Source organism: Balaenoptera acutorostrata, chromosome 2 (assembly GCF_949987535.1).
Source record: "Balaenoptera acutorostrata chromosome 2, mBalAcu1.1, whole genome shotgun sequence".
In the NCBI taxonomy this organism is placed as follows: Eukaryota; Metazoa; Chordata; class Mammalia; order Artiodactyla; family Balaenopteridae; genus Balaenoptera; species Balaenoptera acutorostrata.
Genome location: NC_080065.1, coordinates 186,104,141 through 186,132,135, shown reverse-complemented (window position 1 = coordinate 186,132,135; position 27,995 = coordinate 186,104,141). Strand labels below are relative to the sequence as shown.

General features: G+C 60.8%; 3 protein-coding genes across 5 annotated transcripts; all 3 read left to right on the top strand.

Annotated features, from left to right (window-relative positions):
* Position 1: 1 nt before the first annotated feature.
* TPGS1 (tubulin polyglutamylase complex subunit 1) lies at positions 2–6,879 on the top strand. The gene is made up of 2 exons (XM_007176655.2): positions 2–507; positions 6,110–6,879. Exons 1-2 carry the CDS (start codon positions 134–136, stop codon positions 6,642–6,644), a joined length of 909 nt encoding a protein of 302 aa, XP_007176717.2. The 5' UTR covers positions 2–133; the 3' UTR covers positions 6,645–6,879.
* A 4,908-nt stretch (positions 6,880–11,787) lies between these two features.
* CDC34 (cell division cycle 34, ubiqiutin conjugating enzyme) lies at positions 11,788–18,058 on the top strand. The gene is made up of 5 exons (XM_007176654.2): positions 11,788–12,172; positions 14,949–15,035; positions 15,132–15,229; positions 15,763–15,897; positions 17,552–18,058. The coding sequence occupies exons 1-5, from the start codon at positions 11,996–11,998 to the stop codon at positions 17,763–17,765; spliced, it is 711 nt and encodes a 236-aa protein (XP_007176716.1). The 5' UTR covers positions 11,788–11,995; the 3' UTR covers positions 17,766–18,058.
* Positions 18,059–18,885: 827 nt separating this feature from the next.
* Positions 18,886–26,449, top strand: GZMM (granzyme M). Of its 3 annotated transcripts, none has more exons than XM_007176650.2 (6): positions 18,886–18,990; positions 20,834–21,052; positions 23,974–24,133; positions 25,172–25,307; positions 25,503–25,766; positions 26,200–26,449. In XM_007176650.2, the coding sequence occupies exons 2-6, from the start codon at positions 20,992–20,994 to the stop codon at positions 26,350–26,352; spliced, it is 774 nt and encodes a 257-aa protein (XP_007176712.2). In that variant the 5' UTR covers positions 18,886–18,990; positions 20,834–20,991; the 3' UTR covers positions 26,353–26,449. The 3 variants fall into 3 exon arrangements, with proteins under 3 accessions (XP_007176712.2, XP_007176713.2, XP_007176714.2); XM_007176651.2 differs by lacking the exon at positions 18,886–18,990 and adding an exon at positions 21,165–21,246 and having other exon boundaries at positions 20,977–21,052; XM_007176652.2 differs by lacking the exons at positions 18,886–18,990; positions 20,834–21,052 and adding an exon at positions 21,064–21,246.
* The last annotated feature ends 1,546 nt before the right edge of the window (positions 26,450–27,995 follow it).

The following is a 27,995-nucleotide window of genomic DNA, read 5'->3' as shown; positions in this document are numbered from 1 at the left end:
AGTGAGTGCCAATGAGAACCTAGAGAAAAGGGTGGCCTGCGCTGGTTATTTCCCAGAGTCTCCCCGCGGGATCCGGGCGCCCTCTGCCCTCAACCAAAATGGCCACCCCCGAGGTGACAGCGCACTGTGAAATATGGACGTCCTTCCGGTCCCGCTGCCCTCAGCAAAGATGGCGGCAGTGGAGAAGCGGCGGCTGGCTGTGGCCCAGGCGGCCAATTTCACAGGCAGCGGCCGGCCCGGGGTGTCCCGAGCAGCGGCGACGGCCGAGAGTGAGGAGGACTTCCTGCGGCAGGTCGGCGTGACGGAGATGCTGCGCGCGGCCCTGCTGAAGGTGCTGGAGGCGCGACCCGAGGAGCCCATCGCCTTCTTGGCGCACTACTTCGAGAACATGGGCCTGCGGTCTCCTGCAAACGGCGGCGCCGGGGAGCCCCCGGGCCAGCTCCTCCTGCAGCAGCAGCGCCTGGGCCGCGCGCTGTGGCACCTTCGCCTGGCTCACCACTCCCAGAGGTGCGGGGCTGGGCCGGGCCTGGGCGGGTAGGGGCCGTGGCCGGACTTCAACTCCCAGCGGGCTTCGCGCGGCTCCCCGCCCCCAGCGCCGGCTCTCGAGCGCGGGGCGTGGTGGGAACTGTAGTCCGCTCTGCCTGGAGCGGGAGGGGCGCGGATGGCGCCGGGCTGCAGGGCCCCGGAGGGGCCACCAGAGTGCTGGCGCCGGTAGCTCTGGCCGACTTGGGCTTGGTGATGCCTATTTGCAGGTGTTGAGGTCCCTCTTGCAGCCTACCTCACTTTTGAAAATCATGGAGCCCAGACAGGACTTGCCCAAGGTTGCAGAGCAAGTCCTCCGAGCCAGGTCTCTCCTAGCTGCCTCGTTCCCAGCGTGGTAGCATCCCCGTCCATTCAGCCAGAAAATGGATATTTACAGGGCTGGGCCGTGGAGATAGAGAGCAATCCAGGTCCCCTGCGGGCAGGAGAGACGTCCAGGAAGGGGCCTGCATGACACACAGGGAAAGGTGTTGCAGGCACGAGGCCACCGGGTGCACTGGCCTGGAGGCTGTGGGGCTGCAGTGTGCGACCCACGGGGGAGGGGAAGGCCGGGAGCCTTCGCAGGGCTGAAGCATGGAGGGGTGGAGGGGGTGGCGCCTGCCCCCCCCCACCCCTAGAAGCGGGTGAGGGAATGGTCCGTGTCAGGTGGATGGGGAGAAGCTGTTTGACTCGCAGCATCAGCCAGACAGGGTGGGCACTGGATGTGGGTGGGGTGGGTCTTGGATGGGGGTAGTCCCCAGAGAACCCAGGAAGGCGGAGGAAGCGAAGCAAGGGAGCGTTTCAGCCTGGCCCCAGCACCCGCCTCCCTGGGGGCAGCCCTCCCGAGAGAGTCAAGGTGTGGACCCCAAGCAAGGGAGCACAGAGAGGCTGGGAGGGAGCCGGATGTGGGAAGGGATGTGGAGAATGGGCATCCCATTCGGAGCACCCGGTCTCCACCACAGGGGAAGGGCAAGCGGGTTGTCCAAAGTGACAGCCAGAAAAGGGAATGGCCAGGGCCACCCCTGAGATGGGGACCTGGCGGGGAGCGGGCTGATGGGCATCCATGGGTTCTGCTGGGTCTGCAGGGGGTTGTTCAGGAACAGCCCCAGGTGGTCCATGAGATGGGAGGTCACTGGTTTGGGGGAAGTTTCCAGAGTGGCTTGGGGACCGTTAAGTTGGGAGCTGGGAAAACCTCGAAGCAGGAAGGGGGACAGTTGGGTCGGCAGCTGAGACGTGTGACGGGGCCGGGTGGTTGTCACCTGGTGGCGGGGGGGTGGTTGTGAAGGCTTAGGGGAGCTGAGAAGAGCCCAGGACCCGATTCTGAGGAGCTACAGCCTCAGCGAACCCACAGGAAAGCGTGAGAAGGCAGAACAGACATGAAGGAGGAAACCAGAAGACAGGGAACCAGGACATCTTCCAAGGCGGAGAAGAGTCAGCGGCAGGGTCACCACGTGCAGTCGTTCAGGTCAAGCACTGCACAAGCCGTTCACTCCATAGACGTCACAGACGAGGACCTTTATGTGAAGGCTTTTTGCAGAGCTTTGCCTAATTTATGCAAAGGCACCTTGTGGGCTGGCGGCGGCCCTGCGTCCAATGGCCCTAGAGATGAGGGCTGAGAAGCGTCTCTTGGATTTAGAACCAAGGGGGCCATTTGAGTGTCCTGGGGCTGCTGTAACCAATTACCACAAACTTGGTGACTTAAAGCAACAGAAATGTATTCTCCCACGGTTCTGGAGGCCAAAGTCCGAAGTCCGGGGGCAGCAGGGCTGTGCTGTCTCTGGAGGCTATAGAGGAAGGTCCTTCCTGCCTCTTCCAGCTTCTGGAAGCTCCAAGCATCCTTGGCTTGTGGCCACATCCTCGCAGCCTCTGCCTTGTCTTCCCATGGCTTCTCTTCTGTGTCACTCTCTCAAAAGGACACTTGGCATTGGATTTAAGGCTACCTCACCCCATCTCCAGATCCTGAACTAATTACATCTTTCAAAGACCCTATTTCCAAATCAGGTCACACTCACAGGTTCTGGGCGGAAGTGCACTTGGGGGGGCCCTATTCACCATACTGAAGGGGTGTTGGAGCGGTTCTCAGGAGGAGCAGAGGGAGAAGAGTGAGCAGGGTGAGCGGCCGGTGCTGGTGGTGCACCTGGTCTCCCCGAGGCGGGGCTGCTGCTGAACTCAGAGATCCGTTCCCAGTGAGGAGCCCCATAACCTCGGCTGCCGGGTCAGAAGCAGAAGCCAGGCCAGGCGGGTCCCCCCGAGGCTGGGCAGCCTCGTCCCTATGCTGAGGGGTGGGCCGGGGAATCCCGGGGCTGCTCTTGCCAGCGACCTGAGCACAAAAGATCTGGGGAGAACTCAACGAAAATCCCCTCTGCTGTTGTCTCGAAATCACACGTGCTGGCTGCTAGGACTGGTGACGGCGGCACTGAGATTCCACCGGCGCTCAGAGCACAAACACAGCAGACCCGGCATGGTGGCCCAGGGCCGCCTTCTAAGCTGCCACGTGCTAATAGGAACAGCAAGAGTGCCAACCGCTGCAGGTCCCCGTGGCCCCAGAGAACATGCAAAAGCACCAAAGGGTCTGAGCCAGTCTCCTCAGCTCCGAGCATGCTCTGTGGGGTGTGGAGCAGCCTCCCTGCCCCCACCCACTCGATACCAGGAGCCCTCCCCATTGTGACAAGCACAGACATCCTCAGACATCACCCAGTGTCCCCTAGGGGCAGAATCTCCTCAGACAAGACCCCCCAGATTATGGGATTCCACGGACCCCCCAGGAGACTACGTCCCATGACCATCTGACCTCTGAGGTCCTGGAATGCTGCACACATTTAAATACACACCTGAGTGGGAGGGAGGGGAGGTGACCCACAGACGCTGGGGGCCACCCTGGTTTACACCGCCTGATTCAGTGGGGATGTATGCAGGCATCTGGTGTGAGCAGGGAGAGGACCCAATTTCTTTCCAAACAATTAACCAGAGTCACTCCTCCTCAGCACTGCTAACACTGTGGGGGGGCGGGGGCGCGGTCACTATGTGCGGGGCCGTCCTGGGCCCTGCAAGTGTTGGGCAGCCTCCTGGGTCTCCACCCACCCAGTGGTGGCAACCATAACTGTCACCAGTGTCCCCTGGGGGCAGAGTCACCCCGTTGAGAGCCCCCGGTCTACCTCGGAAAGTCTCCATGTCTCTGTGACAAGACCCATAAATAGGTTCTTTTTTAACAAATGCCCACGTGCTTTGCAAACTGCTCCGTGTGGGAGCTGACACAGGCGGAGCCTGAGGACCAGAGCCCAGGACGGCAGACGGTGTGGGTGCTCCCTCATGGCTGGGAGCCCCCGGGAGGGCGGCCTCGAGATGGGGTGTGGCCTTCCTCTGGCTTCTTGCCTGACGCTCTCATCTCTCTGGACCGGAACTGCCCCCCTGTGCATCTTCCTGCCCGCGACGCCCATGGTACACAGAACCTGGACAGCGCTGAGTGGCAGCTGGTGACAGCTAATGACAGGCGCACGCGGGCCCCTGCCACACGCCAGGCACAAAATCTACCCTCTGTCCTCCCAAGAATCCTGAGACGCAAGGACTAGAACCCTTATTCTCCAGAGGAGGGAAGCAGAGCGCAGTGGCTAGATCCGGTGCAGGTCTGGGCCAGCCAGGAACAGCGCTGAGCGCACAGGGTGCTCAGGGGTCCCCGCACGCCGCCGCCTCCAGGGGGAGTGATTCAGCTCAAGACAACTAGTGGGTCGACCAGGTTCCTTGGGGAGGCATCAGGCAGAGCTGGGCGGATGGTGGACGCTCAGGCCCCATCAGGACGAGCCATCAGGCCACAGGGACACACCCGAAACCTCAGTGGCCTCACACGGCTGCTGCTGCTGGGTTAGCAGGGGCTCTGCTCACTCAGGCTTGCGGGGAGTGGACCCTCCACGGGAAGTGGGCCATGTTCTCGTGGGGGTGGGGCGGCCTGCCTTCAAGACGCCCCCGAGATGCACTCACCCCCCCCCCGTATTCACACCCTTGGGCAGCTGCCTGCGTTGCCACCCTGCTGGTCACTTGCTCCAGGGTCCAGCGCCGTGACCTTAGCACACTCACACTGCCCCGTGGGGAGAGGCCTCCGCAGGGAGCCTTCAGGGGACAGCAGCCCTGCCAGGGTCCTGGTTGCAGACTGAGCCGGGACCACCCAGCCAAGCTGCTCCCAGTTCCTGACTCAGGCTGCAACGTGATCTAGGTGTGGCGGTAACTGCCACGCGGCCACAGAGTTGACACGGGCATCATCACTGCCAGGTCCCCCGGACCCACTCGTCGTGGTGAAAGGAGTTGACAACAAAAGCTCCTGCAAGGGGTTATTGTGAGGCGGCAGCAGCTAACACGGTGCCAGTCCTGGGAACGGGAGCATGGCGCTGCGTCTGGTACCCCCAGCGCTTCACGGAGTGATCTCACTGACCCTAAAGCGCCAGCACATCCTAAGGACCCAAGAAGTGAGAAGTGAATCCCAGATAGGCAAGACCCCAGGTCCTCCCCCCTCCCCTCTGGCCCTCGGTTCCTCCTCTGTAAAGGGCCTTGACCCACGGAGCTCACTGGGTGAGCATGTCCATCCCTGGGCCCTGCCCTGGGCACCTGCCATGCTCCGGCCCAGCGTGGACCGGGCTCGCACCCACGCTGACCCGTACAGGTCCCACAGGTAAGAGTGGAGCTGGGCTCCCAGGAAAGGCCAATGTGAGCCCTGGGGTGCCCCTTCCTCTGTGGGACCCTTGGCCTGGCCGCTGCCCTGAGCCCCACTTCCCCTTTGCTTTAGTGGAGATGGAACTAGGCCTCGGCCGGCCGCCGGCTGTTGAGAGGAGGATGGGAATGAGACCCGGGTTATCTAGATGCCCAGGCTCACCCCAGCCCACTCACTTAACCACTTGTGAGGCTCCAGTGTGGCCAGGGCGCGTGGCGGGACCTCAGGGTCCTCATGGGGCAGGCGGTAAGTAGTGTCAGCGCCGTGGCTGGTCCCTGACGTGACCGTCGGGTCTGCTGTTGCAGCAGAAGGGCAGCATGTCTGGGTTGACGTGGCCACCTGTGGATAAATCTTTACCCACGAAGACAGGCGGCAGCGGGTTTGAGCCACAGTGTGGGTTACTGCCTCTGGGCCTGCAGGGGTGAAAAGAGGCAACCCAGGTTAAAAGGTAGGGATGTGTCCTGCCACAGTGACACCCCGTGGGCACACACATCATCGATGGGATGGAGAGTCCGTGGGCGGATGCCCATCGTCGGAGTCAGCAGACGTTTCTGGGGCTCCTGGGCAGTGTTCTGGGCGCTGGGGCTGTAACAGTGACCAACAGATAAACTCCCTGACATAGGCCCCTGGGCTGAGCTGGTGGGAGGGAGGGAACTCGTGAGGACACCACAAAGAGAAGTACAGGAAGGGGTTAGGGGGTCAAGGAGGGTCCCCCCCCATAAGGTGACATTGAGCAAAGCCTCAAAGCTGTGGGGAGATCTGGGGGAGGGCGCTCCAGGTCAGGGCGCAGCTGGTGCAAAGGCCCTGAGGCTGGACGGGCCGGCGCGTTGGAGGAGGGGCCGGGGGCAGGGGCGGGGCTCTGGCGCGGCCCGACGGCCCCTCCGCCCGCAGGACCGCCTTCAACAACAACGTCGGCGTGGCCTACGAGTGCCTGAGCGCCAGCGGGCGCAAGAAGAAGCCGGGGCTGGACGGGCGCACGTACAGCGAGCTGCTGAAGCGCATCTGCCGGGACGGGGAGGCCCCCGAGGAGGTGGTGGCGCCGCTGTTGCGCAAGATCCAGTGCCGGGACCACGAGGCAGTGCCGCTGGCCGTGTTCCGTGCGGGGATGCTCACCTGCTTCGTGCTGCTGGAGTTCGTGGCGCGCGCCGGCGCCCTTTACCGGCTGTTGGAGGACCCGGGCCTGGCCGTGGCTGACCGCCACGTGGGCCAGGCCGTGCTGGACACGCTGGAGGGGGCCCTGCAGGCCAGCGACGACACCGCGCCCGCACGCTACCTGGAGGCCAGCTCGCGCCTGGGGCCCGACAGCCTGGCGCTGGCCATGGACCGCGCGCTGGTGGCCCGGCGGCCCAGCGCCCCCATGACCCGGGAGGAGTTCCTGGAGAAGGCGGCCGCCCTCTTCATCGCCAAGGTCAAGCCCGTGGGCTGAGCCCCTCCCTCGGCCGCCGCTTCCTCCACCCGGATACCTGGGGCCCTCGGGGTCCGGCTCACCGGGGCCAGGACTGGGGTGTCCCTGCATGCCAGGGGTGCAGGGAGCCCCCCTCACCCAGCTTCCCACCTGGAATGATGCCCGAGCCCCCTTCGGGGGGAGGCCAAGGGTCCCTTCCCGCCCGCCTGCCAAGGCCCCTCTCCTCAGCAGAAATAAAATCTGTTCCCCAGGCTGACCCGGTGTGTGTGTGTGTGTGCGCCCGTGTCCAGCCCCCAGCACGCTTCCCTGGAAACGCTCTCCACTCGGGCGCACTCTGGCCAGCCCCAGCGGGTCCCACCACTGCCCAGAAACCCCAGGGAGCCCCTGGACTCAGCTTTATGAGAGCAGAGGGCATTGGGGCCTGGACGCACAGCCCTGAGACCTGGGAGGCATGGCTGGCCCCCAGCCTGCCCTCCACGAGCGCCCCGCCCCAGCAGTTCCTCCCTGGACCTCAGCTTCCCCAACCACCAAAGGGAGAGGTCAGCTGGGCAGGTAGTCATGATGGTGACGACAGAAACAGCTAACACGTCTGAGACCTGACAATGTCTTGACTCACCGCCGCCCTATACGTAAGGTAATCCACTGCCCGCATTTGGCAGATGGGGAAACCAAGCCTGGAGGCGTGAAGGTCGCAGCACCAGCAAGGGGCCAGCAGGGATCCGAACCCGGGCCCGCGCTCTGTAACCCAGAGCCACAGCGCCTTCACCACCGCCACGAGGCCCGTCCGGGATCCAGGCACACCCGTGAGAGTCACCAAGCACCCTGGGTGTCCCCCTTTCCGCCAGCAGGAGCACGTCCTGGACGGAGGATTCCGCCGGAAGCAGATTCCCAGCCCAGGACAGTTGCAGGCAGGTGACTTCACTCTCTTGGCCTCAGTTTCCTCCTCTGTTAAATGGGACCCAGGGCACCCCTATTTTGATTGAGGGAGATCACACGGGGACAGAATCTAAAGCCTTTTTCGAGCTACCAAAGGCAGGGGCCTCCCTAGCCTCCCATTTCCCAGCACCTGCCCTTGGCCAGTAATTGATACACCAGTGAGTTGCGTTGTGTTTTCCAAAAGCAGCCACGGCTTCCTTTCTGTTCCCATTTGCTCTTCCTGAATCTCCCACCCCGCCACTAAGGGGCAGGTAAGAGGTGGGATCTGCATCCCCTCTCCTTGCACTTGGTGGCTTTTGTGACAGTACTTGGCTTGCACGTCAGGGTCACAAAAGGCGGGTGCCGGCGGGGGACGCGGTGGCCTGAGGAAGCACAGGCCACACAGAGGTTCCCGACTAGAGACTCCTGCTTTGCAGGTAAATGAATGAATGTTACTATTTCAAGCCACGAAGTTTGGGGGTCATTTGTTACATAACCAGAAGCTTCACAAAGGTGCCCCCTCCGTCAGCATTAGCTGTTACTGACACCGCACACAGGAAATGGGCCGGCGTGTCAGCGGGCTGAGGCCCTTAGGGGGCTGGACGGCCTCGGGGAGCAAGCTGTGCTGAGGGCCCTGCGGCACGGAGCTCGCGGCCGGGCAGGGCATCCGCATGAAATGCGCAGTGCAGGTAGACTCATGGGCCCCAGCAGCCTCCGGTCAGCTCTGTGGTCCCCTGGGCTAGACGCTGTGTAGCAGGTGTCACTGGTGCCACCAGATCCCCTTCCCATCTGCCGAGGCTCACAGCTGCCCCACCAGAGACCAAGCCATGTGGCCCAGGAGGCCTCATCCCCCCATCTGGGGCAGGAGTGGCCAGTGACCACCAGGGGTCGTGGCCACTGAGTGACCACAGGGGGATCCAAGAGCTGGCCACTTGCCTCAGGGGACGCTAACTCACATTCCAGGGTCCCCCCCGGATCAGGCTGAGGCCAACTCCATCTGGGGTCACCTGCCCTGCCCCGCCACCTTCCCTCACTGCCACCCCTGAGTCACCATCACGCCTGGTCTTGGGTCCTGAAGTCCTGGTTTGACCTTTACAGGCACAGCGCGGGGAAGCTAAACTGTTCTGCTTATCTGACCTCACAGCAGTGTGGACACTCGGACTCCCTGCCTTCCAAACCCCCCGCCCCCATAGTGTTCACTCCACAGCAACCCGAAGGCTCCTCCTCTTCCCCAGCTTCTCTGGGGGAAGGCGTCCTCCTACTGTGTCAGGGATCTCTCCTCTCCTCTCCTCATGCTTCCTCCTCACTTGGCATCTCATCCTGGCCATGGCTTCCATTACTGCCTGGTCACCAAGGAGTCTCAAATTCACGTCTCAGGCCCAGCCCTGCGCTGCTCCAGCCCTGGAGAGCCAACCACTTGCTGGACGTCTCCTCAGGGACATCCCAAGGACATCCCAGGCCTGCCACATCCAGGACGGAGCCTCCGGTCAGCCCCCCTGACCCTGGGGCTCCTCTGGAGTCTGTGGTCTCCGAGGAAGCCCCCAGTCCACCCAGGACCAGGGCTCAGCCTGGATGCCTCCCCTGTCCCCTCAGCTGGCCCTTCTCTGCATCCTGTAGGTTGCACATCATAGCTTCATCCTGCCCGCGCCTCCCCACACTGGTCCAGCCCTCATCCTCACTGCCCTGGGTGACCCCACCAGCCAGTAGGAGTGCTCCAGGCAACCTGGCCTCAGTGCTTGGTTCAGGAACAGCATGTGACTCCCAGCTGGCCAATGAGATGCAGCCCTGGGACTTTTTCTGGGGTGGCTGAGCTGGGAGGACCTGGGCCTGGATCCTGGAGCCATCTGGTCACCACAAGGCCTGTGAACAAAGTGAGCACTCAGGAAAGCTGAGCAGAGAGACTCCCCAGCTTCTTTCCTTGACTCTGTCCCCTCACTATGCCCCAGGCACACCTCAGGCCTTTGCACGCGCTGTTCTCTTTCCCTGTAACACTGTTCCTCCAGACCCAAGGGGCTCACCCCATTCTGGTCCCCACTCAAATGTCACCTCCTGAGAGGCGCCTCCCCTGAGCCCCTATCCAAGATAACTCTCCTGCTCCACCCCCGTTGCTAATGCCTCACTATCCTTTATTTTTCTTCATGGCAATTATTGCTATCAGAAGTTGCTTACTTATTCAATAGCTTGCTTATGTCCTTTCTCCCTGTCTCCCCAAGGGGAGGGATTTTTACATATTTTATTCACTGCTGTACCCCCGGCACCTAGATTTGTCTGTGGAAGTCCATGAATTAATTAATCAATTTTCCAGAGGAAGACTCTGACGCTCATAGAAGCGAGGGTATTCAGTTCCTGTGGCTGTCATAACAAACCACCGCAAAAACAAAACAACACAAAACAAACAAACAAAAAAACCAAAAACCTCAGAAAACCCCATGACAACACAAGTTCATTATCTTACAATTCTACATTTGAGGACCATTTCCAAGTTCATGACAGACCTAGATTTGAATTGAGGGCTCTTCTGTTGCATGTGATGGAAGGCTCAACTCAAACTGGCTTAATAAGAAAAGAAGTAATTTATTGACTTGCACCATTGCAAGGGGAGGCCAGGCATGGCTGGATCCAGGAGCACAAACAGGGTCTTCAGCACTTTCTCATCAGTTGGCTCAGCTTTCCTGAGCACCAACTTTCTTCACAGGCCTCGTGGTGACGAGACGGTCCTATAGCTCCAGGTCCAGTTTCTCCCAGCTCAGACGTCTCAGCAGCATCGTGTCCCCAGAAAAAGGCCAACTCACATGCTGTTCCTGAACCAACCACTGCAGCCAGGGGGCCTAGGGTACTCTGATTGGAGGACCCATCCCTGCAGCCAGGGCTTGAGGATCAGTCCAACTGGAACCTTGCAGACTAAGAGTGGGAGACCCCATGGGAAAATGGAGGTGCTGTGGCCAGAAAATGGGCAGGTAGAAACCCCAGATGTCCACCACCTCAGGATATTTCAGAGCCTGAGGTGCAGGCTTTCCTGGGGGACAAGGCCTCATGTGGGACCAGCTGGAGGGGCCATAAACCTGGTACCTCTCTTTACATTTCCAGGGCCGCCCCCACTCACCCAATAACTCCTGCAATAACTCCTGTGGGGTGTACGCAGGGAGACATCTTGGGAAACGTCTCTGGAAGAATCATTATTAATTCTAATTATTATTCATCAACAAGCTGCCACATGCCGAGGCTATGACACTGGTGCTATGGGCAGAGAATGAGGGGCAGAGAATGAGGGACAGAGAACGCTTGGAACAGTGGACAAACAGGGGCGTGCAGCCCACTTTACAGATGACGGGCCCCTCCAGGTCCCTTGGGGTGCAGGGCAGAGCCCCCTTACTGATGAAGCTGCTGCTTTGCCCAAGGCTTTCTCAGACTCCTTCCATCCCCACAGATGACATCTTGTTTTCCTTCCCCAGACGGGTTTACCTGCCTGTCCTCAGCGGGGACCAGCACAGGGCCAGGGCCAGGTGTCGGGGCAGCCAGGGGAGGAAATTAGCTCAGCTCAGCCCGAGGTGTTGGTGCAACTGTTGGCTGCCCGGGTCACCTGCCAGCAAGGCCACCACAGGCCTCGAGTGCCACGCCCACCCTCGTGGGGCGCTGTCACCTACGGACGTGCAGGGATGGAGGCCAGGCCCCATCCCAACTCTCCGACCCAGAGCTGTGTGGGTGTCCGGGCCCGGGGCACAGCCAGGTCAGCGCTCTGGCAGGGTCGGGGTAAAGCCCAGGGTGGGGTCAAAGGTCGGCCTGAGACTAGGGCACAGCCAGGGAGGGTCAGGGCTCTGGTCTGGGGTTCGGCCCGGACGGGTGCCAAGTCCACGCTGCAGAGGTGTGCCAAGTGGGGAGGGGGCTGCAAGCGGCGGGACCCTCCCGGCTCCAGCGTCCGGGGGTGGGGGGCCCCGGCCCGGTCACAGGTGGGGAAACTGAGGCTCGGGACGGCTCCGCCCTGGCCCCGCCCTGCAACGGGACGTCACAAAAAGGCCCCAAAAGCGCGGCGGGCCGAGCCAGGCGGCGCAGCTCAGCCCTGCCCGCAGCCCCGCGCACAGGGGACCCGGGCACTCGTCCGAGCTAGGGCGGCAGCGGCGGCCTCCCCGGGTGTCGGAAGCGGCAAAGCGCCTGCGCGCGCGGCCCCCGGGTCTCGGCGGCGCGCTCGGCGGCAGTGGTAGGGGTCGCTTCCCGGCGTGCCCCGCGGGCGGGCGCGCAGGCGCGGTCAGGGCGGGCGCAGCGCAGGCGCGGGCGGCGGGGGCGGGGCGCGGAGGCTGAGGTGGGCGCCGGGCGGTGGTGCAGAGCTACTGGAGCGCCCGGCGGCTCCGGGTGGCGGTGGCGGCGCAGACGAAGAAGGCGGCCCCGGCCCCGGCCCGTCCCGCGCCCCCACGGCCCCGCGTCCCCAAGCGCCCCCGGCCCCGGGCCCGTCCGCCGCCGCCATGGCCCGGCCGCTGGTGCCCAGCTCGCAGAAGGCGCTACTTCTGGAGCTCAAGGGGCTGCAGGAGGAGCCGGTGGAGGGCTTCCGGGTGACCCTGGTGGACGAGGGCGACCTGTACAACTGGGAGGTGGCCATCTTCGGGCCCCCCAACACCTACTACGAGGGCGGCTACTTCAAGGTGAGCGGCGGGGTCAGGGGGCGGCGACCCCCTCTTCCGGCTCCTCGGGGCCCCTCCCCCGCCTCTGCCCCCTGCCCCTGCTCGCTCCCTTGGCGGGACCCGTTCTCACTGTCTCTCCTCCTCACGGGGTTCCTTCTCTCTCCCTCTCCTCATCGCGGGGCCCCCATCTTCTGTCCCTCCTCCTCTCGGGGCCCCCTCTCTCTACCCCGCTGCCTGACCGCCTCTGGCGAGCTACGGGCCCTCGGTCAACCCCTCTGGCCCTAGGAGTCCCCGAGAAGCGCCTGTTCCCTCTAAGGCCGCTTCATGTCCCCAGAGGGGAGGCCCGGGACCCTCCCTGTTTCTATGGGTGCGGGGCCCTTGCTTCCCCCAGCCCCTGGTGCCCGTCCCCCTCCTCCCGGCCCTGCCCGCTGCCCGGAGCGGACAAAGAGGCCTCCCCAGAACCAGCCAGCACTGTTGGGAGGGAGGGAGGCCCGCCGCCTGGGGGCTGGCTCGGCCACTGGCTCGGGTTCCAGCAAAGGCCCGGATGGGGTTGGCAGCTGGGACCTGCTTGGAAAGCGGCCACCCTGGCCGATAGCAGGGGGCCCGGCCCGCTGGGCTTTATCCTGAGCTTTACGTAACCTGTTCTCTCCGGCCGTCGCTCCCACCCTCCGCCCCTGTCCCCGGGAGCCACGCCACAGAGCCCACCCAGGTCCGGCCTCAGAAGCTTAGGCTCTTCTGCGCCCCGGCTGGCCTTTCTCAGGTTCCTCTGAGCAGGCGGCTTCTTGGGCCCCATGTCGCCCGCCCTGGGTCGCTTGTGGGCGCTCTGTGAGCGGGGAGGTCAGGGCTGTCCCCAGGACCGGGTGTGTTTCTGACAAGTGTGACGAGGGCTCAGGCCAGAACCTGGACAGGATATGAGTCCACATGTGGCCTTGGAAGGACCCTTCCCAGATCAAAGGACTTTGCTCCTCGAGCCAGACGGACAAGGCAGGGGGTCTCCTTGTGAGAGAAGCGGAGCCTGGGCCCTCAGCTGGAACACCCCCATTGCCGCCTGCCAAGAGCCCAGCAGCCAGGCTGGGAGGCCCGGGCGGGGGCGGGGTGGAGCTGGCACTGCCAGATGTCTGTGTTTGCACTTTTGGCTAACATTTTAGCCACGCCTGGTCAGTGGCCTGGACGGGGCAGGCTGGCCTGCTGGGGTGATTCTTGAGTTGAGATTCCCTCGTTACTAGGGTGGGATGGGGGGATGAGCACGGACAGTCCTGGGCTGAGTTCTGATGTGGAATCCGTCTTCCCCGTGCAGGACATGGGTTGGGGGCTGGTGACCAAATGGTTTAACCAGCCCTCCTCCCCCAGCCTCTTTTGTCTGCATCTGGGAGCAGCTGGCTGTGAGGATAAGGGCCCCACTCAGAGCTGGAGTAGCATGAGTCCCACCCTGAGGCCACGCCAGGGCTCTGAGCAAGGGTGCTGGACTGGAAAGAAAGGAAAAGACCTGGGTTTCTGGCTATTGCCCACTGTTTGCAAGGGATTGTGGGTAGGACCTTCCAGGCTGGCTTTGGGGGGGATGATCCTGTTATTCTAGAAACCTGGGCTAGGGAGGGGCGCTGCAAATCTGATCGCGTTCGTCGCGAGGGTCTGTCCTTGAGGAAGGCAGCGTGGGACCCACAGTGGTTCTGCCACCCTCAGATCCTCCTGTTCTCAGGTGGTTGGCTGGGGAGTGGGGGAAAGATGTGGAAATACAGGGGCTGGAAGTGTCCGGGGGGCACCATCGCTTTCCAGCACCTTCCTCTCAGCCCGCCCGGCCTCACCCACTCCTCCTAACAAGCCAGAGGGGCTCCGGGCAGCGTGTGCTGAGGAGTGCCCCAGAGACCTGGGTTGGGGAGCCCCTCCACAGCTGCATTCTGTGTGCCCTCAGGCAAGGCACTCTTCTTCTCTGAGCCTCAGTTGGCACAGCGGTAAAGGCATCTCTGGGACTTGATGGGTGTTCGGTGAGGGGAGGCCTGTCCCCCTACTCTGCTAAGGAGGCCGCAGCTGGTCTCTGCCTTCACTTAGAAACGCAGCCCTGGGCTTAGCGGGACCAAGGGGCAGGGTCTGAGGCCCGAGTTCCAGACTGACTTCAGGCCTCAGCACGTTCACTCCAGAACAGAGGGCCTTCCCCCGAGTGCCCCCAGCACCCCCTGCCCAAGAGGACGATTCTCTAAAGATGGGGGGGGCCTGCAGCAGAGGTGTCCCACGTTGGCCCCGAGAGCCTGAAGCACCATCAGGATCCCAGGACTGGGGCTTAAACAGGCGAGGCCGGGGCATAGCTCTCCCTCGCAGCCCCCCCCCCCCATCTGCCCGTGACCTTCCCGTTTGCCTTCCTGACCCCCCAGGGCTGATACCTGCGGGCAAAGAGCCTGTCCGCCTGGTGCTGACTCATCTCCGCCCCCGGCGCCTGCCCAGTGAACACCCGTCTATTTTAATCCTCCCCACAGGCTGGAGACTGAGGCTGGGAGCCCAGCGCGGTGCTTGGGCACCCGGCTCCTGGGGCTGGGCCCACCACGCTCCCTGGGGCCAGGGCTCTGGTCCCCCCAGAGGCCTGGGCTGGGACAGGCCTGGAGCTGCTCCCCGGCGAGTGCCCACCCCCCCACCCCCCGCCACCGACAGCAGGGCAGGGATCGGGGTCGTCAGCTCAGCTCGGTGACCCCGAAAAGCCCTCGGCCCGTGAAGGGCGCCGGAGGCAGACGAGTCCCAGGCTGACCGCTGTGTGTGGTCTTGGGCGGCCTGACCCGGCCCTGGCTGAGCCTCTGTTCTCCCCAACCAGGCGCGCCTCAAGTTCCCCATTGACTACCCCTACTCTCCGCCGGCCTTTCGCTTCCTGACCAAGATGTGGCACCCCAACATCTACGAGGTGAGCCTGCTCCTCCGGGGGGTGGGCTGGGGCGGGGGGCGTGTGGACGGGATCCTCGTGGGTGCTGACCGCCCCCCCCCCCCCCGTGCCGCGCAGACTGGGGACGTGTGCATCTCCATCCTCCACCCCCCCGTCGATGACCCCCAGAGCGGGGAGCTGCCCTCGGAGCGGTGGAACCCCACGCAGAACGTCAGGTGAGGCGGTCGGCGTCGGGCAGGCCAGCCCTGTGGATGTGGACACGGGAGGACGCAGCTCCCTGCTGGGTGGCAGCGTCTGTGGGAGCCACCTCCCGCCAGAGCCCCCATCCCTGCCGGCCTCTCCCCCATTTCCTGCCATCCCTGCCCCACCCACCTTCAGGAACGGTTTCTGGGACTCCTGTGGCCGTGTCTGCGTGCCCCTGGGGTCCCCCCTCCTTCCTCGAGCCCCAGGGAGCGCAGCCCTTCCATCCCCCGGTGCTGTGCTCACCCTGAGCGGTCCGGGCACTCTCCTCCTCTCCAGGCTGGAGTGAGAATGAGTGGCACAGGGGACCCACTCCAGGCAGGATGCCCCAGGGAGGGGACAGGCCTGCTCCAGCGGAGGGAAGATGGTCCTGGCCTTGGCTGTCCACCCACGTCCCGTCCCAGGAGCCCGGCACGCAGCAGAGGGCAGGTGGAGGGTGGCGGACCGGGTCGGGACATGAGGCTCCCGGGTGGACCGCCCCCACGCCGACTCCTGCTGCCTCCCCTAGGACCATCCTCCTGAGCGTCATCTCCCTCCTCAACGAACCCAACACCTTCTCACCGGCCAACGTGGACGCTTCCGTGATGTACAGGAAGTGGAAAGAAAGCAAAGGCAAGGACCGCGAATACACGGACATTATCCGGTGAGTGGGCCTGGGGCCTGGGGAGGCAGGGCGGCCCCTCCTGAGCCCTCCTCCTCTTGCCGGAAAAGCTGGGGTCTTTCTCTCGTGAAGCCTGTGGTCCACATGTGTACTGTCGTGTATGGACGTGCCGTGTGTGTGTGCATGTCTCAGTGTGCGTGGCGTGTGGGTGCATGCACCTCACACAGAGATAAACACCCTGGTGCCCGCCAGGATCTAGCAGGGTCTTGCCACATCCTTCTGCTTTGACGCTGAAAGGGCAGAGATCCCGCCGGTACCCCCCATCCCCCGTGTACGTGGACCCTGCGTGCTGGGCCGTGCGCGCGTGTGCGTGGCCACGTGCTTTTCCCCACGCGGTCTCCTCCGGGACCATGCTGTGCGGGGTGTTCCATCTTTTCACCTAACGGGAGTGAATTTCGCAATTTTGAAACTTGGAGTTATTCTCTAAAGGCAGCAAAGCCGTGTGGTATGAGCACGTTTAGGAAATAACTTCTTTTATGAAAAGTCAGTTTCTCTTGGTTATAAAAGCAGCGCATCACTTAGGAGTTTGCCAGGGTGAACTTCTCTCATTTCCGTTGTTTTCTGTTTTTCCCCGTGAACAGGCAGGTGCCCGGCCTCGCAGGGGAGTCTGTGCGAAACATTCCCCAAGGGCCTGCGCTCTCTGCTCTGTTCTGTTCGTTGTGTCCCATGAGCTGCTCTAGGAACCCCTGGGGTTTGTGACTTGTTTCATGACAAACTAAACACTTCACTAAGTCTCCTCCAAAGAGGTTTTTAGTCTGTCATTTGCCTCTTAGAAAAGGGAGTAGGTCAGACACGTGTCTCCATGACGACCCAGCCCCCCCCAGGCCCAGCGTTCACCCAGGGAAACAGGTCCTCGTCCTCACCCGCCTCCGGGCGCATGCTCACCCACCGTGTCCGCGCAGCTGTGGGGACCTGTGCCCGTGGGCCGGCCGCGCGACCCCATGGCGGGAGCTCCAGAAAGCCCACCGGCACTGTCGGGTGGTGGGACCCCAGGCGCAGCAGGTGCGGTCAGAGCTCCCGCCGGCTACCATCAGTTGGATAAAGCTCCGGACGGAAAGCACGTGCTGGAGACACGGTGCTGGTGACAGGAAGACGCTCAAGTACAGAGAGGAGAGGACCCGGGACCCCTGCCTGGTGGGGATGTGCCGAGCGTCCCGCCATGGGTGCCTCCCAGTGGCTGGCCCTTCCCCTGGGGCTGCTGAGCAGCCCCGCCCGCCCCACCCGCCACCCTGCACCCTCCACCCTGCCCCTCACCCACTGACCCAGCCCAGCGCCGTGGCTGCTCCCACTTCGCCTGACCTCAGCGGCCAGGGCCGACCTGCGCTTCTCTTCCTGATGAGCTGACACCCTCCCTGTGTCTGCACAGCCCTCGTCCTGGTTCGGAGCCCGCGTTCCACCCCCTCCCGCATGCGTGTGCTCGTGTCTGTGCGCGCGTGTGAGCAGAGGCCCGTGCACGCGCGGGGGCCGTGAGTGGTTGGGCCCGTCTGCTCTGCCCCGCCCCCCCGCCCCGGCCATCCTGTCGCTGGCCCCCGTAGCCCGGCCGTCGCCCCGGTTGTCCTACTCTGTTTCACGGGAGCGAGCGCGGGGGCCCCGGGGCTGCCGGCCGCAATGAGGCAGACCCCGCTTCTCCCCGCAGGAAGCAGGTCCTGGGGACCAAGGTGGACGCGGAGCGGGATGGCGTGAAGGTGCCCACCACGCTGGCTGAGTACTGCGTGAAGACCAAGGCCCCAGCGCCCGACGAGGGCTCAGACCTCTTCTACGACGACTACTACGAGGACGCCGAGGTCGAGGCCGAGGCCGACAGCTGCTTCGGGGACGACGAGGATGACTCGGGCACCGAGGAGTGCTGACACCGCGTCTCCGCAAATAAACTTACAGATTTTACCTCAGCCGCCCACTCTCTGCCGCCGCCACTACCTCCGGACACTGCGTCCGCCCTGTCCCCTCCGCCTCCGGGGAGGCCGCTGCGCTCGCGGCCCCGCGTGGGCCGGACGCCGCTTGGGGACCCTGGCCCACCTGCCCCACCCACCAGCTGGAGCCAGAGACTCGGGGTCCCGGCTTGAGAGCGGACAGATTGACTCGGGGTCACCTCTTCTCTCTGCTTGCGGTTGTTTGGAATCTAAATAAAGCGACTTTATGAGAAGCCCGAGGACCAACCTCTCCTTGGCCGTGAGGCCAACGGGGCCCAGGCGGGGACGCAGGCCCTGATGCCATGCATGTGACCCGAGACTGGCAGGCGGCAGCCGCCCCTCCGAGCCTGGAAGCTCCCCAGGGGTCTCCTGTCAGGTTTGTGGATTTGGGGGGAGGGGCCGCAGAGACCGGGGTCTGGCCAGGCGGGGGCCTGGGGTGCGTTCTTGGGGCTGAGGGGTGGCCCCGGGGGTCCGAAGCCCCAGCTCCTGGGCAAAAATAAAGTTTTATTGGAACAAAGCCACACCCATTTCTTCCCCTACATTTGGCTGCTTCTGAGCAGCAGCTTTAGAACTGAGTGATTGCAACCTAGCGTCTGGGCCGAAAGCCAGAAATACCGTCTGGGCGTTTACGGGAAAGTTTACCCCACCTGCCACCACCCTTGGGCCTGTTGGTCCAGCCCCTCTGCTCCCCTGGGACCCCTTCTCCCCGTCCCCAGGCTGCTGTAACAAACAGATCCAGACTCGGTGTTCACCCTTCCTCATGCTCGACTTGTGTGGGTCGGGGTCACATCGGTGTGGGGAGGGAGGGGTGCGTGTCCCTGCCCCACCGCCTAGATGACTGGAGCCTCAGGGCCGGGAGGATGAGGGCCCAGGAGCCAGGCCAGTGCCCACCAGCCTCAGGGTCACGCGGTGCCACTTGCCGTGCACAGGACAGATGGGAACAGGCGTGAGCCCCCAGACCCAAGGGGAGGGGTTGAGGACCCACCCTCTAGGGAGCGTCTGAGGCTGGAAGCCGGGGTGTAAATGCCCAGCTCTTGTCCCCAGATCCAAAGGAGCTTGTGCACACAGTTGCCACGCACCGGGGCCTCGGGATCCTGTACTCCCACCCGGGGGCCTCAGCATTGGGTTTGCCCAACGTTGGGTTTGGGTTCAACGTGGATTTCAGGTAAACAAATTGTTTTTACTCTAAGATCATCCCATGTAACGTTGGGGACGTAATCATACCAAAAAGTTACTTGTTGTGTATCTGAAATTCGTCTCTTCTTAGTTGCCAAAATATGACGCCCTCCCCTGCCCCCCAATACCAATGAAACCTACTTCCTGGGGTTATTAGAAAGATTAAACAAGGTAGGACACGTGAACACCCTATAAATACTCATTTTTCTTAAACTGAACCCTGGCCTCACAAGCCCTCCTGGGTGAAGACAGCTCTAGCCTCACGTGCCAGACGCAGTCAGAGGAGAGGTGGACAGTTTGCATCTGGCCTCAGAGCCCCAGCATCGGGGCGCTCTCATCCACCTCTGTGACCCAGTTTTCAGCCAAGTCTTCTTTATTTATCACAACCCTTTCAGTATCAGAGGGAAAAACGCTTGACTCATCACACTGACGAAAGCGCAGGAGAATTTCACTGTCTTCCGTGACTGACAGGGCGGGGGTTTCAGGCACAGCTGGAGCCAGGTGCGGGCTGTGCCCTGACTCTGTCTCCCCCTACCTGTGGTCAGCAGAATAACAGCTCTTGAAAACATCCATGCCCTAATCCCAGCATCTCTGTCACTAGATGCTGGAAAAGGCAGGAAATAATTCTCCCCTAGAGCCCCAGAGGAACCAGTCCAGCCCACACCTGGATTTTTGCCCCATGAAGCCCATTTCTTGCTTGCAGCCTCCAGAACTGTGAGAGAGTAAGTTTGTGTGGTTTCAGGCACTGAGCGTGTGATCAGCTTCCTCTGTGTGGGCCTCATTCTCATGTGGACGCCTCTCACCTTGGGCCCACCCATACCCAGGGTGACATCTTTCCAAGTCCAGCAGAGAGTGAGGGCTGTCTGAAAAGTTCCAGAAGAAATGCGGGCCACAGTCTTCACTGAGCTGGTTTAGGGCTTAGGGTGGCCCTCTGCCCTGAACCAAACCCTGTGGCCAGGGGTGTGCTCTGATTGGCTGGTCGGGGTCACGTGGTGTCGGGGAGCAGCCAGGAGAGGGGTGGAGTGAAGGAGGGAGGACCTAGCTGAGCCCGGCTAGGACCCTCGGATTTGCAGGAGCCCCCCAGGTACTCATAGCACACGAGTGTTCATACCATCTTTCTTCAAAATTGCCAAAATCTAGAAGACCCCAGATATCCATGGACAGATGATGGATAAACACAATGTGGTCCAGGGAATTCCCTGGCGGTCCAGTGGTTAGGACACTGAGCTTTCACTGCTGAGGGCCTGGGTTCAATCCCTGGTCAGGGAACTACGGTCCCGCAAGCCCCGTGGCATGGCCAAAAAAAACACAAAAAACAAAAAAACTAAACAATGTGGTCTAGCCAGACAGTGGAATATTATTGAGCCTTAAAAAGGAAGGAGATTCTGACACCTGCTACCACAGGGATGAACCTTGAGGACATGATGCTCAGTGAGAGAAGCCAGACACAGAAGGACAAGTGCTGTCTGATTCCACTCACGGAGGGTCCCTGGGGGAGTCAGATCCACAGAGACAGGAAGTAGATTGGGGGGGGGGGCAGGGGCTGGGGGAGGGGCTGGGGAGTCAGGGTTTCATGGGGACAGTTTCAGTTTGGGAAGTTGAGAAAGTTCTAGAGATGATGGTGGGGATGGCTGCACGACAGTGTGAAGGTGCTTAGTGCTGCTGAGCTGTGCACTTAAAAATGGTTAAGATGGTGAATGATGGTGTGTGTATTTTGCCACAATAAGACAACAGGGCAAGGAGATAATCCCACTAAAACCACAAAACACCATGTGTGAGATGGGAGCTTGAACATGATGGGACAGTAGATGCTAATGAGGGTTTCTTGTCAGTTTTTCAGGTGTGATCATGGTGACGGGGTTCTGTCTTCAGAGAGTCTGTATCTTTCAGAAGCACTTCGGAGTGAGGTGGAACCAGCCAGAGCTGTGAATGTCACCTCCCCCACAGGAAGGGTGGGTGTGGGTGGCACTGGGGGCCTGGGGCCAGCATCATGGAGGCCCCGCGATCCCCAATGCTGCCGCTGCTGGCGGTCCTGGGAGCCCTGTGGGCAGGTGAGCGCGGTGGGGAAACTGAGGCCCAGAGCTGTGGCACCCAGGGTCTGGGGGCGGGAGACAGGGCACGGGGCATCAGAACAGAGACTGGAAACGACTCCCCCGTCCTCAGAAGGGACCCCACTGAAGACATGTTGGCTGCCCAAAAGCACAAGACGGCTTTCCTTGAAACAGCCTTGAAAAGAGATTGTGGGGTAAGCAAAGAGCAAAAGGCCGAGGATGCCCGCCGTCCTGGGGGTTTCTTTTCTGACAGCATGTGAGAATCCATTCCCTTTTGCTGGAATATTTCTGGAAGGAGGCTCCAGAGCTGGGAGGCATGGAGGGAGGGAAGGAGTTTCACTTTCCCCCAACAGTTTTGTGCGGGGCACGTGGATGACCTAGTGAGAAGATGATAAAAAAAATTTTTTAAATGGGAGGGATGTGGGACTTCCCTGGCGGTCCACTGGTTCGGACTTGGCGCTGTCACTGCCGGGGCCTGGGTTCAATGCCTGGTCGGGGAACTAAGATCCCACAAGCCTCAAGGCGTGGGGAAAAAAAAAAAAAGGGGGGGGGGCCATAAATTAGGAGTTTGGGATTAACAGATACACAGTACTATATATAAAAGAGATGAACAACAAGGTCCCACTGTTTAGCACAGGGAACTATATCCAATATCTTATAACAACCTAAAATCGGAAAAGAAACTGAAAAAGAATATATATCTATAACTGAATGACTTTGCTGTACACCTGAAACTAACACAACATTGTAAATCAACTATACTTTAATTTTTTAAAAAGTGAGACCAAAAAAAAGCATTTAAAAAAAAGTGTGAAGAGGGCTGCTAACGGCGCGGGGTCCCTTCCTGAGGTGATCATCTCACAGCTCAGTGCAGTGGAGGCTTTGCAAGTTTAGCAGGTGGATTGAGGGTCTGTGAGTTTTATCTGCAATAGCTGTTAGGACTTCTTCTAAGTGAAGCCTGAGGGCGAGGCGAGGCCTTGGGGCAGAGGAGAGGCCCCATCAGGACAGATAGTTTACATTCTTTTCCTTTTGACTTAATTCTGCTCTTACAGAGAAGGCGAGGGAATCATGCAGATAACTTCCATCTTCTCTTCCCTAAATTCCTCGTCCAGTTGCTTTATCATCCCCTCCGCTCACATCCCGCCCCTGGGTGTGTGTGTGTAAAATATAAATAGGTATGTTTATCATTCTTTCTCTGAGCCCTTTGAGAGTGGGCTGCAGATGTGCTGCCCCTCACCCCTAAGCGCTCCAGCAAGTGTTCTGAGAACAAAGACATCCCCTTATGTGACTGGTAGATTCTCAGCATCTATCCACTCATCTACAGACCTTATTCCAACTGTCGCCACGGGGTCCTCTGTGGGTCACTGCGTCGTCCTGCTGTCCTCGGTCCCTGCGCTCTGGAAGCGTCTCCATGTCCCCCAGGTCCTCTGGCCAGTGCGGGCCTGTCAGCTGCGTCCCCAGACTGGGCTCCGGTGGTGCAGTTTCCACAGGAACCACGGAGGGGGCTGTGTTCGCCCTGTCCTGGTGGATCCCCTCGGCCGCTTGGAGAAGCTGAGGTTCACCGGGCTTCTCCAAAGTGAAATCAAGCCTTTCCCCTTGTAGTTGTCTTGAGGGGAGACTTCGGGGCTCTGAGGCTAGAGCGTGCTCCTCACCTCACCCTCGAGCTGGATTCACAGGACGTGGGGCAGATGCAGGCTGTTTGCCCCCCAGCAGCACGCAGGAGGCAGGGTGTGCTACGTATGCTTATACACAACTCCAGCTTGCAGGGGCAGGAGACCACAGCCCAGAGAGTGAGGCAGCCTAGCCAGGACTGCCCAGCAGGGAGTGACGGAGCTGGAATTTGAGCCCCAGCTGCCTGCCTCCGCAAATCATGAATGCTTGGCCAGAACCGGCACCTGGCGGCGTGAGATGGAAGGACGGCGGTGGTGGGCATCCTACTCTTCTGGCCTGGCTGGATGACAATAGTTCTGTGATCAGTTGGTGACCTAGCAGGATAGGGACCCAACCATCCACCCGTATCCTTTCTCCCTCCCTTCTTTCCTTCCTTTGTTCTATCCATCCATCATCCATCATCCATCCATCCATCCATCATCCATCCATCATCCATCATCTTCAATCATCCATCCGTCATCCATCCATCCATCATTCATCCATCCATCACCCATCACCCATCATCCATCTATCCATCCACTCATGCTTCCTTATTTGCTGAGCATATATTGTATTAGACCTGTTGTAAACAAGACTGGCACAGAGCCTGTCCTTGCATCGCTCATAGGCTAGTGGGAATAGACAGGCAATGAGCAAGTGTGTGGGATACAACACCAGGGTGGGGTGAGTGCTTGGAAGAGAACAGAGCTGAGTAAGGGGAGGAGGTCTCTGAGGAGAAGACTTTTGAGCCGATACCAGTGAGACAGACAGACTTGGGAATGTCTGGGGGAAATGCACTCCAGGCTTCCAGAACAGTACATGCAAAGGCCCTGAGGTGGGAACAAGGGCAGTGCCCTGGAGGAACAGCAGGGAGACCCAAGTGCTGCAGTGGGTGAGGGCGAGTGTGAAGGAAGCAGGGTCAGCTGATGTGTGTCTCGTGGGTCATGAGGAGTTTAGATGTTTAAAGCATGATGGGGAATCCCAGGAAGATTTTGAGCTGATTCACATTAGAGCACTTTTTATCCTTTTAATTCATGATTGGTTTTAGAACAATTTTTATAGCAGCTTTATTGAGATGTCATTCACATACTGTACAATTTGCCCATTTAAAGGATACAATTCAGAGAATTTCAGCGCATTCAGAGTCGTGCAACCAACCCCATAGTCTAATTCCAGAACATTCCATCCAGGGCTGCAGAGCTGGAGTTGCAGGGTCATGGCAGGGGTGGGGCACCCAGCCCTAACCTGGCTTTTTCTCTCCCCATCCCCAGGAGGCAACACGTTTGAGACCCACATCATTGGGGGTCGAGAGGCTGCCCCCAACTCACACCCATACATGGTCTCGCTGCAGAAATCCGGCTCCCACCTGTGTGGAGGGGTCCTCGTGCACCGGCAGTGGGTGTTGACAGCTGCCCACTGCCTGACCCATCCGTGAGTGACCCTGCCCTGCCCCACCCCCATCCCCCAGGTGTCCCCAAATCTATCCTGTCGTCCCCACTCTCACCTGAGAGATTTAAGCCAATTGTAGCATTGTAAGGGGGTCCCCTTCCCCTCTGCAGTGATTGCTGAGGCCTGTGTATGTGACATTGACCTTAGGCGTGTGTATGTGACATTAGGCTGTGAGGATTCCTGGGGATGGTTTATCTGCTACAACAAAGCACCTTCCAAGTGGACAGAGTCAGGCCCCTTGTGACACCCAGGAGTGTGTCTACCACCTGTGGCCATGTGGACAGAGCTGGTCTATGAGGGTGGCAGGGGCAACACAGAGAGGAACCTGGGTCCCTGATGCCATTGTGAAGCCACCAAATAAACCCATCCCAGAGCTGCCCTACCTCTGGTCTGGCCAGTAACAAAGACCACAGATCAAACTGGGTGAAATAACCAAAAGGGATCTGTTGGTTCATGTAACTGAAAACGCTAAGAGGAGGCAGCCTTCAGGCATGGCTTGATCCAGGTGCTCCCATGAGGCGCTCAAAAGCCTGCCTGTCTCTCAACTCTGCTGTCTTGCCCCTTGGCCACATTATCAGGCAGGCTCTCTCCCATGGTGGCAAGGATGGGCCCCCTTAAGTCCTGTAAAAAGAGCTTCTTCCTCTCTAGTTTGGGCAAGTTTATGAGGATAGGTGCTGATGGGCCCAGCTAGGTCACTGCCAGCCTCTGAACGAATCACTGATGTTGAGGCATAACATAAGCGCTGTCTGGAGCCCCAGGCTGATGGTGGGGGCAGGGAGGGTCAGCATTCTTAAGACACACACAGCACAATCCCCTGGCCGGGCCGAGTCTGGGGAGGGGTGGGAGCAGAGAAGGCTTCCTGGAGGAGGTGGGGAGAAGAACGGACTGAGCAGGAGCAGGGGAAGGACCGCAGAGAGAGGCCGGGTGAGGGGGTGAGAGAGGCCGGGTGAGGGGGTGCGGGACACCAAGTGCCCCTGAGGCTGCAGGGCTGCTGCCCACACCCTGATCCTGTGCCCCCAGGACACAGCTGCTGAGGCTGGTGCTGGGGCTCCACGTGCTCGGAGACCCTGGCCTTACCTGCCGCATCAGGGAAGTGGTCCTGCATCCCGAATACAAGCCAGCCCCCCATCTGGAGAATGACCTCGCGCTGGTTAAGGTGCTGCCAGTGGGAGAAATGGTAGTTCCAGGTCCCCTCCCTCAGTGTGGTGTTCCCCTCCCCCAGGGTCCCCTCCCCACTGTCCCTCCCCCAGGATCCCCTACCTCATCGCCCCTCCTCCAGTGTTCCCCTCCCCCAAGGTCCCCTCCCCCAGGATCCCCTCCCCCACTCACCTGCCCCTTTCTGTCCCTGTAGCTGGATGGGAAGGTGAAGCCCAGCAAGACCATCCGGCCCCTGGCCTTGCCCCGAGGATGCCAGGCAGTGGCCGCAGGAGCGCGGTGCAGCGTGGCTGGCTGGGGTCTGACCCACCAGGGTGGGCAGCTGGCCAGGGCACTGCAGGAGCTGGACATGCATGTGCTGGACGCCAAGATGTGCAACAACAGTCGGTTTTGGCACGGTGGCATCAGCCCCCGCATGATCTGCCTGGCGGCCCACTCCAAGAACCAGGCCCCCTGCAAGGTGAGGGCGCTGGGGTGGGGGGGCGCCTCATCGGCCAGCAGCTGGGCACCCAGGCAAGCCCCAACTCTCCCCGGGCCCTGCTCCCTCCATTCCCTGGGGGTCCTGAAGGTTGGCACGAGCGTGAGCCCATTTTTCAAGTGCAGAAACTGAGGCACAGAGAGGTTGCCCATGGTCACATAGCCGGCGGCAGAGCTGGGGTTTGAACTCCAGCACCCAGGAAGATCAGGGCATAGGTAGAGCATGTGCAAAGGCCCTGCGGTGGGAAGAAGGCACAAAGAGAGTTAAAAGGAAAGGAAGGGAGGAGGGAATGAAGGAGGTGGGGGGAGGGAGGGCACAGGGAGATGGGGGCAGGGGTCTCTGCCCTGGAATCAGCCTCCCACCCCCACCCGCCGCAGCGGGCAGCGAGGTGACCGGTGCTCTGTTGCATTGGCAGGGGGACTCGGGAGGACCCGTAATGTGCAGCAGAGGCCAAGTGGCTGGAATCCTGTCCTTCAGCTCTGAGGTCTGCACCGACATCTTCAGACCCCCCGTGGCCACCGCCGTGGCCCCCTATACGTCCTGGATCAAGAAGATCATCGGCCACTAGCGGCCCACCTCCCTAACCCGACCCTCCAGAGATGGCCCGACTCCCCTCCTGTGCGCCAGCAGGATTGCAGGGAGGGGCGGCCGGTGGCCTGCATGTGTCCAGGGGACCAATAAACTGTAATAAGGAAATGGCATGCGCCGGCCTGGATTCTGCCTCATGCGGCGGGGGCCGGGGGGGATGAGGATTCCCCATTTGCAAAACAGAGGTTGCAAGTTTGAGGCTTCCCAGGCAGCCCAGCAGCTGGCGAGGGCCCCAAGGGCGCTGGCAGGGGGCAGCACTGGCCACCGGGGTTCCGAAGCCAGATTCCCTCAGGCAGGGGGTGGGCTGGGCACTGGGGAGCCAGAGGGAGACACTGAGAAAGCAGCCAGGGATCTTCTTCCCCCTCTCTTTTTTATTTTGGTACCGCCTTTATTGAGATATAATTCACATGCCATACAATTCACCCTTTTGAAAAGTGTGTAATGCAGTGGTTTTTGGTACATTACCAGGGTTGTGCAACCAGCCCCTCTGTCCAGTTCCAGAACATTCCATCACCCCGAAAGCAACCCCGTCCCCTCCCCCAGCCCCTGACAACCACCAACCCACTCTCTGTGGATTTGCCTGTTCTGGATGTTTCCCATCAACGGAATCACACCCTGTGTGTCCGCGTCTGGCTTCTCTCACGGAGCATCGTGTTCTCAAGGTCCGTCCACGTTGTAGCGAGTGTCAGGGCTACTGAGTGACGTTCCCGGGTGTGGAGGGACATGTGTGTGTATCTGCTCACCTGTCCGTGGACACCTGGGCTGTTTCCACCCTGGCTGCTGTGGCCGTGGGTGCACAGGCGCGTGTGTGGACGTGTGTTTTCAGTTCTCCCGGGCGTGCACCGATGAGGGAGAGCTTGCTGGGCCATGTGGTGACTCTCTGTTGAACAGTTTGTGGAACTGCTGTTTTCCAGCAGAATCTTTTACTTTTACTATGAAAACCTCAAACACACAGCCACGTTGAAATAACTGCACACTGAACACCTAGGTGCCCACCATGCAGGTTCTGCCAGGAGCAGGTGATGTGCCCGCTTCTTGGTCCACTGTCCGTCCGTCCGTCCGTCCGTCTGGCTTTGTTGCATCTCACAGCAGACAGACACTGCCCTGTGGGGACACGGCCGGGATCGCAGGGCTTATGTAGCGCCCTGTCTCTCCCTCCTACGCGGCGAAATGCACAAGTCTCACTCAAGGATTTGCTGCTCCGACAGCAAGGACAGATGTGAGCGACCCAAGCCCTGCAGCATTCACATCCCTGACCCCAGAAGATCGCTCAGCCCCTCCCAGGCTTGTCTTGAATGGAGCTTTTGCATAGTTACTACAGCACACGGGCGAGAAGTTAAAGGGACAAAAAGCCGCCAAGGGAAAAAAGTGCCCCACGTCATCCGTCGATACCCTTTTTCCCAGGAAGTAACTGCCTCTGGTGCCTTCCGTCCTCATCGGAGGGTTTTCTAAGCAGGAAAGGCCACTGCTCAGGCAGCCAGCCCGGCACTGCCTCAGCCCAGGCCAGGGAGCAGCTCCCGGCCCCCACCTGCCGCCCGGATCTGCTTGTCTGGGCTATGGGCCCAGAAGTAGAGTTTGCCCATCAGAAGGCAAGGGCTTTTCCCCTTTGGTGATGGCAGCAGA

Excerpts from the sequence above, each read along its gene's own strand:
- GZMM (XM_007176650.2), top strand. The coding sequence starts at position 20,992 with ATGGAGGCCCCGCGATCCCCAATGCTGCCGCTGCTGGCGGTCCTGGGA. Across the intron at positions 21,053-23,973 it reads CCTGGGAGCCCTGTGGGCAG|GAGGCAACACGTTTGAGACC; the intron begins GTGAGCGCGGTG and ends CCCCATCCCCAG. Across the intron at positions 24,134-25,171 it reads GCCCACTGCCTGACCCATCC|GACACAGCTGCTGAGGCTGG; the intron begins GTGAGTGACCCT and ends CTGTGCCCCCAG.
- CDC34 (XM_007176654.2), top strand. The coding sequence starts at position 11,996 with ATGGCCCGGCCGCTGGTGCCCAGCTCGCAGAAGGCGCTACTTCTGGAG. Across the intron at positions 15,230-15,762 it reads AACCCCACGCAGAACGTCAG|GACCATCCTCCTGAGCGTCA; the intron begins GTGAGGCGGTCG and ends TGCCTCCCCTAG. Across the intron at positions 15,898-17,551 it reads GAATACACGGACATTATCCG|GAAGCAGGTCCTGGGGACCA; the intron begins GTGAGTGGGCCT and ends TTCTCCCCGCAG.
- TPGS1 (XM_007176655.2), top strand. The coding sequence starts at position 134 with ATGGACGTCCTTCCGGTCCCGCTGCCCTCAGCAAAGATGGCGGCAGTG. Across the intron at positions 508-6,109 it reads CTGGCTCACCACTCCCAGAG|GACCGCCTTCAACAACAACG; the intron begins GTGCGGGGCTGG and ends CTCCGCCCGCAG.